General features: G+C 47.0%; 6 protein-coding genes across 6 annotated transcripts; 4 read left to right on the top strand and 2 right to left on the bottom strand.

The window, feature by feature from the left end:
- The first annotated feature begins 14 nt into the window (after positions 1 to 14).
- HD556DRAFT_1522806 (hepatocellular carcinoma-associated antigen 59-domain-containing protein) lies at positions 15 to 1,515 on the top strand. Its single transcript, XM_041309207.1, has 7 exons — positions 15 to 136; positions 188 to 346; positions 401 to 493; positions 539 to 736; positions 789 to 898; positions 951 to 1,084; positions 1,133 to 1,515. Exons 1-7 carry the CDS (start codon positions 30 to 32, stop codon positions 1,166 to 1,168), a joined length of 837 nt encoding a protein of 278 aa, XP_041166877.1. The 5' UTR covers positions 15 to 29; the 3' UTR covers positions 1,169 to 1,515.
- On the bottom strand, positions 1,278 to 3,923 carry HD556DRAFT_308914 (peptidase S8/S53 domain-containing protein). Its single transcript, XM_041310224.1, has 12 exons — positions 3,767 to 3,923; positions 3,629 to 3,716; positions 3,170 to 3,569; positions 2,684 to 3,116; positions 2,459 to 2,631; positions 2,134 to 2,411; positions 2,003 to 2,078; positions 1,860 to 1,945; positions 1,796 to 1,805; positions 1,494 to 1,745; positions 1,416 to 1,437; positions 1,278 to 1,357 (listed from the first exon to the last, which is right to left on the bottom strand). The coding sequence occupies exons 2-12, from the start codon at positions 3,646 to 3,648 to the stop codon at positions 1,299 to 1,301; spliced, it is 1,809 nt and encodes a 602-aa protein (XP_041166876.1). The 5' UTR covers positions 3,649 to 3,716; positions 3,767 to 3,923; the 3' UTR covers positions 1,278 to 1,298.
- Positions 3,924 to 5,042: 1,119 nt separating this feature from the next.
- On the top strand, positions 5,043 to 5,763 carry HD556DRAFT_1224217 (P-loop containing nucleoside triphosphate hydrolase protein; the record flags this gene model as incomplete). The annotated part of the gene is made up of 2 exons (XM_041296941.1): positions 5,043 to 5,357; positions 5,413 to 5,763. The coding sequence occupies 2 exons, from the start codon at positions 5,043 to 5,045 to the stop codon at positions 5,761 to 5,763; spliced, it is 666 nt and encodes a 221-aa protein (XP_041166875.1).
- A 1,920-nt stretch (positions 5,764 to 7,683) lies between these two features.
- On the top strand, positions 7,684 to 8,121 carry HD556DRAFT_1200750 (uncharacterized protein; the record flags this gene model as incomplete). The annotated part of the gene is made up of 2 exons (XM_041296381.1): positions 7,684 to 7,869; positions 7,924 to 8,121. Coding segments are annotated over 2 exons (384 nt in total), but the record flags the coding sequence as incomplete, so codon positions are not given.
- A 548-nt stretch (positions 8,122 to 8,669) lies between these two features.
- HD556DRAFT_1436367 (uncharacterized protein) lies at positions 8,670 to 9,210 on the top strand (the record flags this gene model as incomplete). The annotated part of the gene is made up of 2 exons (XM_041305568.1): positions 8,670 to 9,084; positions 9,137 to 9,210. 2 exons carry the CDS (start codon positions 8,670 to 8,672, stop codon positions 9,208 to 9,210), a joined length of 489 nt encoding a protein of 162 aa, XP_041166873.1.
- A 139-nt stretch (positions 9,211 to 9,349) lies between these two features.
- HD556DRAFT_1428523 (uncharacterized protein) lies at positions 9,350 to 11,184 on the bottom strand (the record flags this gene model as incomplete). The annotated part of the gene is made up of 5 exons (XM_041304722.1): positions 9,350 to 9,727; positions 9,781 to 9,880; positions 9,929 to 10,151; positions 10,185 to 10,275; positions 10,990 to 11,184. The coding sequence occupies 5 exons, from the start codon at positions 11,182 to 11,184 to the stop codon at positions 9,350 to 9,352; spliced, it is 987 nt and encodes a 328-aa protein (XP_041166872.1).
- Between the last annotated feature and the right edge of the window lie 269 nt (positions 11,185 to 11,453).

Below are 11,453 nucleotides of genomic sequence, written 5' to 3'. Positions count from 1 at the left end.
TAGCCAAATAAGATCTATTCCAAACATCCATGATCAAGAGACGCAACAGACCACAGCCCCGGGTACGAGAATCGTCGCCAGGCACAGAGCAATCTTCAGAGCTAGAGGAAGACGAGGACGAAGAAAAATCACTCCCGTACGTTATGACCCAAGAACCAGTTCAATTCAGAGAATAAAACGCAGACAGCATCTCGGACCTCATTGAGCTCAGGAAGCTCAGGAAGTCCAGACAAGGAATTGATGTTTCAAAACTATCGAAAGGCGATGCCAAGAAGAGGAAGCGCAAAACTGCAGAGGATGGACAAGAGGCTGAGGGCGGTCTGAGGCCTGGTGCGAGAGTGGATGAGTACGCGAACATGATACTCCAGTGTTTGTAGTCCCGCTCACTCTGAACACACAGCGAAGAAACCAGTACGGATGCGAAAGCAAGGCGAGCCGTTCGAACGAGCAACTTTACGCAGCAGACGAATGTTTTGGATGTCGACAAACATATGTGAGTGTGGTGTCTGTCTCAACTTCTATTCTGACGTTGGTGTAGGATGGCATACATTGAAGAGAATCTCAAGATTCGCAGCCGCCCCTCAGACACATCCGAATCCAAGCCTGGAGCAAATGCTCAAGACGAATTTTCTCTTTCCGAGCGGTGGAAAGGAGAAAAGAAAACTGCGGATGAGGGCAATGTTACTAACAGCATGGCTATGCTAACCGCCATTCCCGAAGTTGATCTCGGCATGGAGTAGGGTTTCCTCCATTCTAATCTATCTGATTTGGCTGACTTTGTGAGATAGCACACGATTGAAGAATATCGAAGAAACCGAGAAAGCGAAACGACAAGTTGCTGAAGTCCGCAAAGAACGCAAACGACCTAATGATGAGGAGCATCTCGTCGCAACTCGATGTTCGTTGTCTCTAACTTGCTATTGTGAATTCACTATTGATGGACTGCTTAGTCTATCGGCCGCATCTCAAGCAGAAGTCTGACGCAGAAATCATGCGAGATGCCAAACTCGAAGCAATGGGTTTACCACCTCAAGAAGACAGAAGACCTCGCGGTGAACGTCCGCAAATGGCGACCGATGAAGTGGTATGAAGACTGGTCCATTTATCATAATCATTAACTCATATATCTCAGGTCATGGAGCGCTTCAAGAAAAGAATGCGCAGGTGAACTACTATCTCTTTCCTGCGAATGATCTCCTGCTTTGTTTCCAGCGCTACCTTGTTGCCTCGAATCGCTCAGTACCTCTTGCTCGTTAGGAATTGCGGAAAGATATACACCTTAAATCCCGTCTATTCCTCTACATGGCCAAGACCAAATCCTTCAACTTTCCAAAGTTGGGTGTACCGTATCCAGTGACTGCAATGATTATCAGCATATAAACATGTAACCTTGTTCGGCGCATTCATGAACTCACCAGGATCCCATCCAACCGCGGCCTGCGTACAGTTATCACATCAGTCGCTGAGGATCGTGAAACATGGATATAACTTACATTAAAGCCCTCAGTTTGACATCCTGGGTTGCGACCCTCGGTGATGTCATTCAATGCTGTGTATCCAACCGAATACAAGAAAGGGTTTAAGAATCCAAGAGCAGTCTTTCCGGCAGAAAGACGTGCGTCGTTCAGCATGGAAACGAACGCAGTAAATGCAGGCGCAGCGCAGGATGTACCATCCAGTAGTGTTACCTGGCCTTGGTAAACCACCGAGAAGCTTGCTGCTTGTGATGACACGTCGGGGTATGCCTAAAGAAATATTTTTTACAAGACCTTCGCAAGTTGAAGGGTCAACTTACACGTCCAGTCCTGAAGATGAGGAGTTAATTGGATATATCCATTTGCCAGCTCGTGATGACTTACGAGTTATAGAGACCTTCGTAGGTGCCGGGAGCGAGCGTTGCCAAATATGCCGAGACAGCATCATCCTGGTATGAAGGACGAGGAAACTGGTGTGAACGAGTCCTATTGGTCAGGAGGTGTTACGGAGGGCAGAGGCCACGCACATAGTTACTAAATCCACCCCCAGAAAAGGACGCTGCAGTCTCGGGGATGTTGACAGTTCCACCAACAGCAGTCACACTTGAAGTAGCAATTGATTATCTTAGTTCAGTGCTCGTTCAGACAGGTCACTTACTATGGGCATGAAGCAGGGAACACAGGCAAGAACTTCGGGGTTTTAAGATCATCATTGGAATAACACTGGTGCCCGAGAGGCTCATCAGGATTGGCAACGCCGTCACCCACGCCCCCGTCGCCAGACGAGAACATCACTGAGACACCACGAGCACCGAGTGCTGCCATGCCATTGCAAATACGAGTCGCGTAAGACTGCGGCACGCTTTGCTCATCGTCACCATAACTTGTAGAGATCGATTGAGGAATTTTAACCTGCGAAAGGACATATTCAAGCCACTGAATGTTGTCAACATTAAATTCCAATCGCAATCGATTAAACGCACGTATGAGTAGGGCTCGTTTGTATCACTCTCTGTCATCAAATCAGAGTCAAAAGGGGGCTCCCCTCTAGTGGTGTAGAACGTTCCAGGCGTGGGCCAAGTAAGCCCAAAGCCGAACTGAGTGTCAAGGTTGGCCTCGAGGCCTGCTGCTTCATAGCTCTGGTTGTTCTTGCCACCTACGAAGCACAACAATAAGGCATCGCCGACAGTAACTCAATCTCGACATACCATGAATGGACAAGGAGGTGTAGTTTGAGCCATAAGCAGATGGGTTCTGAAGCTGGTAGAATTGCTGAAGATCCACGTCATTGGTAGACTCGTTGAGATAACCAGTGATACCAAGAGCATTGTCGTTAGTGGCAGACGTTTTATAATCCACCGCGTTATATAACTGTCGTAAGCACGAAACGGTGATTGTGTTGTTGCACCTCGCATCAACCTGGTTGCCTGCAGGCCCTGTGATTGTTGAACCAGATAGACTCGAATCCGCAGGCTGCACATGATTAGTCCAGTGCAGCGTGCTCTTGAACGCCTTGAAACGAGCAAACATAGTAGTGGGCTGAATGAGATCGACGTGATCGTGCAAGATCTCAGGGAGGCTGTAGCTCATCGTCCGGATGATGCTCTCTCCAGTCTGAGCGTGCTTGTAAACATGATAATTCTAGGTATCTAGCCATCAATGCAGATATTCACAAATGACATCCACTTGCTTACAGTAGTCAGCATCACCTCAGCGAGACCGACAGGGACACGGATAGTAACCCAATCCTTTGCAGGTGATTGGGTGACATCTTCTTCCGCTAAACCGTGCAAGGCAAGCCATTTCCTGACGACGGCAAGAGTCTCAGGGTGGGGAGCCATGAGTGCTTCGGTCTCCTGCTTCGACAAGTGCGCCCCATAACGTGCGTGGCTTGGGTCGCTAACTTCCCGAAGGTGTTGCTCGAGTTCCGGAAACTTGGGCTGAGGCAGAGCGATCTTGAGCTCAAGCATGTGATGTTTTGGTGCAGGAGCATGCTTGTACCACCCACTAGGTGGACCATGGATACTCTCTTTCACCTTTTGCTGGTAACCCCAGAAAGGCATCGCACTAGCCAGGGCAGCCGCGAAGGGGAGACTAAGCAGAGCGAGTCTCATCGTCAGCATGCAACAATTGGGGAGGGTTTCAACGCCTACGAGCCAGTCAGAGCTTGCATCGTTAATTTATATCGAGAACAAAACTTCGGATAACGTTAGGCAATCTATTTACTAAATTGGCTCTGCACTTAAAACGTTATTAGATCTCGTTGATGCAATAGGTGTTCTAGTACTTACCGTAGTTGATTACTTCATGACAAATGACCAAAGCTGAATGCATCAGGCGTCAAGATCGCTGGAGTGATGTGGGCCATACGGTAAATGTGAGCACGTACACTAACAAAACCATCATCTGCCCATGCATATGTATATGTAGAATATGCAGGTAGGGTGCACGTTATTATTAAAGTCTATTCATCAGGAATTCCGTATGTGCCACACGCACCGTAATGGGAGTCTCATCGCAAATTCTAATACCGGCAATTCTAGATGTATAGGCCCTTCTTTCTTTCTGATAGGAACCTTTCATGGTCTGTGACGCGCCGATCATGGTAGCTGCAGTCTTGATCAAAGCCACCTCATGACACATCCTTGTAATTCGCAACGTTGATGCCGCTGCACTAAACCCCAGTCTGAATATTGTTCAAGTCTTCTAGCGGAGATTTGGCAGACTCACAATCTGTCTCCTCTAGCACGTTTATACCTATTCTTACTACAGTGGATCTACAGAATCCACTGCAATGCCACAAGGCACTGTGTTGCAGGCCTCCATATCTCGAACTGCTCTCAAAAGGATGGCAACAGCCACTAAGTGAAAAGGATACGAGCCAACTGCAGGTACTGTCAGAAAGTGAGAACGTGCGGGATGTGGTCAGTTTTTAGGCAAGTATGTCAGACTGAGGCTGGAACATATCCGAGTCGGCTGGGAGCCGGCTCCTGCCCTCATACTTATTACTTACCACCACTCTGGGCCCATTCCACGTAAACCATGGGGCCAAAATTTAGGGCCGTCTGCCTCCTGCTTCGAGTGAAAAATTGAGGGTCCAATGAGTGAAATTTGCAGTCCAACTACTATCATTCCGGGGGTTCTGCAACTTTTTCAGCAAATCTTTTGTAACTCGTCAACCACTTCATATTATCTTCCACGAATTTAGAGTATTGTAGATTCATACCTCCTCTATATAGATCTGATTTTTTCTCATTTTTAGGACGTTGTGGTGTGGTGTCGGATGAAAGCCGAGAAAATTCCAGGCTCCTTCCCATCCTTGTTGGAGAGGAAGGGAGCGGCATCCGAGTGCGGTAGTTAGTGCTTAGTAAACCGGAAACATGCGCAAACCTTTCAAACCCAGCCAAACTTTATCCCCCCAACCTCTCCAACAGCGGCTGGCACAAAACATTTGTAAACAAGGGCAGCCACAGCGGCAAAAACCCAAAAGAGTCTGCAGAAGTTGAAATATATATGTATCGCTAATAAATATAATGTTATTCTCGACGTATTATCCTTTTTTGTCATATGCCGGCTGAAGCTCCTAACTTCTCTGCCATTCGAGAGAAACTTCAGGATTGTTTCAGCAAGAGAGCCTGCTTGTGGCAACTCAAAGTTACAGATGCATTCCTGCAAAATGATCGTGATATTATCTGCATGGCGGGGACAGGGATGGGAAAAACACTTGCCTTCTGGTTGCCGTTAGCTCTCAAAAACACGGGTGTCTTAATCGTCATGACTCCACTTAACCAGCTAGGGAAACAGAGTGTCAACTTCCTCGAAAAGGCCGGTATCCCAAGCATTTCAATCTCTGCCGAGACAGCAAGCAGAGCAAATTTCCGTGTAAATCAAAGGCTATCTGTTAGTTATAATCATTTAATCATTGTATTCATCACAGGACATAGAAGACTTGCATTACCATGCGATTATAACCAGCCCAGAACAACTGATGAAGCCAGGTGGAGAATTTGAGAAGCTGTTGCAAAACATTGACTTCGCCTCGAAATTAATTGGCATCATATTTGATGAAGCACACTGCATTGTGACCTGGGGAGATTTTCGGTCAGAGTACAAGGACTTGGGGCGCTTGCATTATATCCTACCTTGTCAGGTACCTTTCATGATCGCATCAGCAACGTTCACGTCAGATGCTCTGAGAGACATACGTAGGCTCCTTCACATTCGATCAGAAAAGCTCACCACCATTCACGTATCCACGGACCGTGTTAAGACTGTGCACAAAGGGTAGGACTGATTCCAAGGGGCTTGGCTTCAGCTCGTGCGCTGCGCCCCTTACCCGAGTATGTGCCCTTAATTTCAGAATGATGTCCGAAGAAAGTCCAAGGATGTCCGAAGCGCGGGAAAGTTCGGAAGGACTTTCCGGACGAGTGCGGGAAAGTTCCGGAGGAACTTCCGGAAATTACGATGAGGTTTCGTCCTGATACGGATACGTGTAATGGCTACTTAGGACACGTCCTAAGTAGAAGCAAACAGAGGAAAGGCTGCAAGGACAAAGTCCGAAGCAGAATAGGTCCGGAGGACCGCAGGAAAGTTTCGGACGAACGTCCGGAAACTTCGGAGGATCGGATGAGCGGATAAGCGGAGCTCTGGCCTAGGGAATTTCTCCCTAGGCCCGAGATGGATATTGACTAAGTCGATAGACTAGAACTGATATGAGGACTTAGAGTGAGATCTAGTGCGAGGACTAATATGATATTCAGACTGAGGAACTACAGGACATATACAAGAGTTTATATACTAAGGAAATAACGGAAAGATCAGTAAGCAAGCGTCTGAGGCTATGTATGAAGCATAAGCAAAGTTATGAAGTGCGAGTTGGAAATGAAGCATAGGTTAACGGATCAGTAAGCATACCGGTAGTAAGTATAACCGAGATACCAAGGACAAGGAATACCAAATAGAGGAATAGGCTGTGTTAACGTTATATGCACAGGAATTGAATTAGGAAGCTTATCGTATATCGGATCGGATCGGATTGGACCAGATTGGACCGGACGTCCGGATGAGACACGTGGATATATGGGATATGACATTAGGGTGATGGGACAAAGGATGACTGATGCAGGCTAGCTGAGGTATGGAGGTAAAGGGATGTGGATGTGGATGTGGATGTGCAGAGGTGCAGGGATCCGGATGGATAGAGGACTGGAGACATGGATAGGGCGTCCGAAGGTCCGGATGAGGCGTGGGAATATTGTCGGATGTAAGTCCGGAATATGGGATATGACAGATTGGAGGAGTGGAGGAGCGGAGCTCCGGCCTAGGGAATTCCTCCCTAGGCCTGAGATGGATAATGACTAAGTCGGAGGACTAGAACTGTTACGAGGACTTAGGGTGAAGGCTAGTGCGAGGACTAATATGTGTATGAATATTCAGACTGAGGAAGTACAAAGATTCTACAGAGTTTATATACTACAGAGGACTTAACGGAGAGTCAGTCAGCGCAGTCCGAAGCTATGCGAGGCTGTGGACGGAGGATGTAGAAAAGTCAAACACTAGTCTATCAGAAAATAGTAAATGAAGACGGAGATGAAGACATAGGAAAATAAAGCCGGAAATAAAACGAGGTACGGAAAATGAGGAAGTCTAACTCAAGAAGGAACATACAAAGGGATAAGGCACGGAAGATAGACGCGGGTCGGATCCGGATGTCCGGAGATGAATGCGTGATAGGTCCGGGTCCGGAACGCGGGATATGACACTAACTTGAGAAGGAACATACAAAGGGAAAAGGCAAGGAAGATAGACGTGGGTCGGATCTGGATGTTCGGAAGTCCGGAGACAGGTGATTACCATAAGGGGATGGGCGCTGATTTAAGGTTTGGGTTCGGACATGACAGATAGGTCAGATCCGGAGATCCGGAGATGTGGATATCAGATCTGGCGTCCGGATATCAGATGCAGGAGTACAGGAATCTGGACGGATAGAGGATTGGGTCTGGAAACATAGACAGGAGGTCCGGAGGTCCGGATGAGGTGTGGGAACATCGCCGGATGTTGGTCCGGAATGCGGGATATGACAGACCGTCCAAACATCAAGATTGGAGTCCGCAAAATCAAACACTCCCTTGCGTCATACGCAGATCTTGCATTCCTCGTACCTACCAGCATGAAGTCACATGATCCACCACCACCAAAATTCCTTGTTTTTTTTGACAGCATCCAAGATGGCATCAGCACCACAAAGTTCTTGCAGGCATGTCTCCCGCCAGATCTACAAGACAAAGTCAAATGGTTTAACTCCAACATGACTACCGAATTTAAGGAGGACGAAGTCACAAACCTCATTGCTGGAGATACATGGGGTCTGTGTACCACAGAGGTGTTTGGAATGGTGAGGCGCACGAGCCCAAATAATGATATCAGGGAGGTATTAATTAATGTACAGGGAATGGACGTACCAGATGTGACTTTGGTTATTCAGTGGCGAGCATCGTGCAAGTTGTCTGCCCTCTGGCAGCGGTTCAGTCGTGCAGCTAGGGACCATGCAGTGGAAGGGACTGCATTGCTGTTTGCAGAAAAAAAGTATTTTGATGATGTATGTGAAGATAAGCGTAAGCATCAGGAGTGTAAAAAGAAAGCAACAGACGCACTGGAAGATCAACCGGAAGCCAAACACCGCATGATTAACAGTTCGACTGCTATTGGTATTGCACATCCAGAAGGAGACAATGGTGCCCAGGCTACTAGTAGTGGCTCAGTGGCAAACATACCTATGGTTATAGTTACTGACACACAGTTGAAGGAATTAATGAGACCACCGGCAGGCACATTGGAGAGGGTATTAAGGCAGAGGAGAGAGAATGAATTGGATTGAGCAATGGATTTGTTGATCAATGCCAAATTATCGTGGTATTGGGTGTCGTCGGAAGATATTTAATATCCAATTTGACAACAGATCAGCAGGTGCGACTTTCCTATACTATATTAATAATCATAATAATATTTTATAGAATCGAGTCACCTTATATGCGACCTGTCAGATACAGAAGGCTGCTCATGTTGTGCTCCCATAATTCCATTCCTAAAGTGTGCTGTGACATCCATCACCCTTTAGCGTTCTCATCATTTGATCCCATCATTGTCCATCAACCACCTAGGCTTCCCATCTGCTCTCGACTTGCAAAATATACCATGGGCCCACAGGAGTACAAATTATGCGAAGCACTGGAGGATTGGAGAGACGAGAAGACTGTGGAAATTTATGGATGCTCACACCTGATTGACCTTGGTCCAACCGTTGTAATGGGTGACTCAGTCCTTGACCGGATTGTTGACTGCGCCCATTTTGAGAAGATTAAAATCATTGAGGATCTCCGCAAGGAAACACATTGGTCTGTCAATGACAATCTGGCCAGGGAGGTGATCACCATAATCCACCGCATCATTCCAATCTCACTCTATACCACTACCCCCCTACAACAACACCCTCTATCCAACACTGTCAGTGCACCGAACAACGGGTTAGCTCAACACCCAGCCCTCAATCCCTCTGCTGGCATCAAAAGGGTGTTGAGGTGCAGCGCTTGTGGTCAGGCTGGCCATAACAGTAAGTCGCTCCTTTGTTCACCTTATCTTCACTGACTCAACCTTTTGACCAGAATGTGGCCGTGTTTGTCCAATGCATCCATCATGGATATCTTCGGCAGCTGGGAAGGAGAATAATAATTCTTAGCATCTTGCAAGAATGGTGAATTTTGGTAATCCAGGGCAGAGCGCTGGTAGGTGGCCCTGTATCTTGCAAGAACAGCGAATTCTGATAATCCAGGGCAGAGCGCTGTCAGCCATAATATTCATACTGATATATCTACCTACTACCAGACTAATTCAACAGCAACATCATCAACTGATGGGCGCTCATCCTTGCCTCCCCTAACGGCAGCTTCTTGCCCTCTGTCTTCGTTATCTATGTTACTCTTTTCCATCAACTCCTGTCCCTTGGCAAGGACATCAGGGATACTGTAATAGCTTCCACGCCCCTTCACTATTTCGTTTGGGGAGTGTTTTTTCATCTGTCTACATAGGACTTGGAACATTTTTGACATATCTGCCTCCGCGTGTCGTGTCGTTTGTTGAGTGTGCAGGAAGTCATTCTGGAACATTGTATGTAAATTCCGGTATATCTGAATGAGTGGAGATTCCATTATAATCCTCAAAACAGTGTGGTTTGATCCTTTTCCTCCATTGATAACCTGTGACTCGTACTTACTGACTTGCATCTTTAATAGTGACGAGGGACACATACCTTCGTAAAAAGGTTGTTCAACTCAACACACCAGTCTACCCCTCGAAATTTTCCTTTCCTCCCAGTTGGATTGATCATGATGTGATAGTGAACAGCCCGTCTACTAATTGTAAGTCTTTAGTAGATGAGGATGCTTTGTAACGCTTACTTCAATCCTGCAGGATACACGAAATGTACTTTGCACAGGAAGTCTGTCATAGTGTTTGCATATTTATGTTTTCCTGTAGCCTTAAACATGGGGATCCACGTCACAAGGCAAGTCTCAACCCGTCCGATGTCTCCGCTATTCATTGCATATGACAGCTCCTCGTATACAAGCATGTACTTGTTCAAGAGGAGTCCATTTTCATATTGCATGTCACATTGAGGTGCTGGTGTGCGTCACGTGCGTCGAAGTTGGTGACCTGCAATATAATTATGAGCAAGGGTGCGTGCCATTGCTTCGATGTCCTCCCAACTTGGCTCTGATACTGCAAATTCCTCCAGACTTGTCCACTTTGGGTCGCTGTTAAGAACGTGCTCAAAGGTCGGATCCGAAGGGCTTGGCTTCAGCTCGTGCGCTGCGCCCCTTACCCGAGTACTTGCCCTAACTTCCAAAGGCTGTTGAACAATGTCCGGAGGGCGTTGGGTGATGTCCGGAGTCCGATGTCCGATGCACGGGAATTCTGGTGGACGTTCGGGAACAAGAGATAAGACTAATCCAGATGAAGTCCGAACTAGAAAGGAAACAGCAGAGGACTACCAAAGGTAGAGGCGGAGGTGATAAGTCTATAGGAGTCAATCCTAAGACAAGCGGAGGTCGATGAGAGAGAAACTCAAGTCGGACGGAGGAGGTAATGAGCAGAGTCTAAGATGATATTTGAACTGAGGAAACTACAGAGACTGTACAGGGTTTATATACTACTGAGGACATAACGGAGAACAGTAAGTGCAGTGCGAGGCTATGTAAAGCTATGGAGAAAACATATGGGACGACTATCACTAGTCTATTGGAACTTAGTAAAATGAAGACGGAAATGAATAAGGGACGGAAAATAAAGCGTACTAACTGATAAGGGAAATACCAAAGGAATAAGGCATGGAAGTTAGATGCGGGTCGGATCCAGACGATACATAGAAGTCGGCCGGATCTGGAAATCCGGAAATGATGAGTGTGATAGGTCCGGACCCGGAACATGGGATATGACAGTCGCGTTTCTTGGCCTCGACTCTCCAACAATCAAGGCGACGACAAATACCATCATGCATAATCAGTTCATGCATACAACGGAACCCCGGCTTTGATCCGTAGTGGCCAGTTTCCTTTGGTCGCAAGACACCTACATCTCGCATGAGGCTAGTTTCATCGAGTCGTGCTGCACTGGCCTGCAGGAATATCCGCCAAATTGTGTCTGCAGCCGCCATCTTCAAATGAAAAAGACCAGGGACAAAGATAACATGTTGTAAACGGTTCCACGGTGTGTTTTATATTTCTCGACACTGCTGTGCTGATTGAAGACGTTCCCCCATCCCCAAGGTCACCATGGAACAGAACTACGTAATCTGAGATGTCAGGCATCTCTGGATCATCGACAACTGCAGGATCTCTGATTCCACCCTGCTCGAGCAGGTTAACAACACTTTGTATATTACCTGCAACAGTTGAATTACTAATATCCATTGCAGACATAGCA

The sequence above is a fragment of the Suillus plorans genome (assembly GCF_016647745.1).
Source record: "Suillus plorans strain S12 chromosome Unknown HD556scaffold_2, whole genome shotgun sequence".
NCBI classification, from domain to species: Eukaryota; Fungi; Basidiomycota; class Agaricomycetes; order Boletales; family Suillaceae; genus Suillus; species Suillus plorans.
Note: the sequence above shows the minus strand (reverse complement) of the source record. Positions and strands in the feature narration are given on the sequence as shown.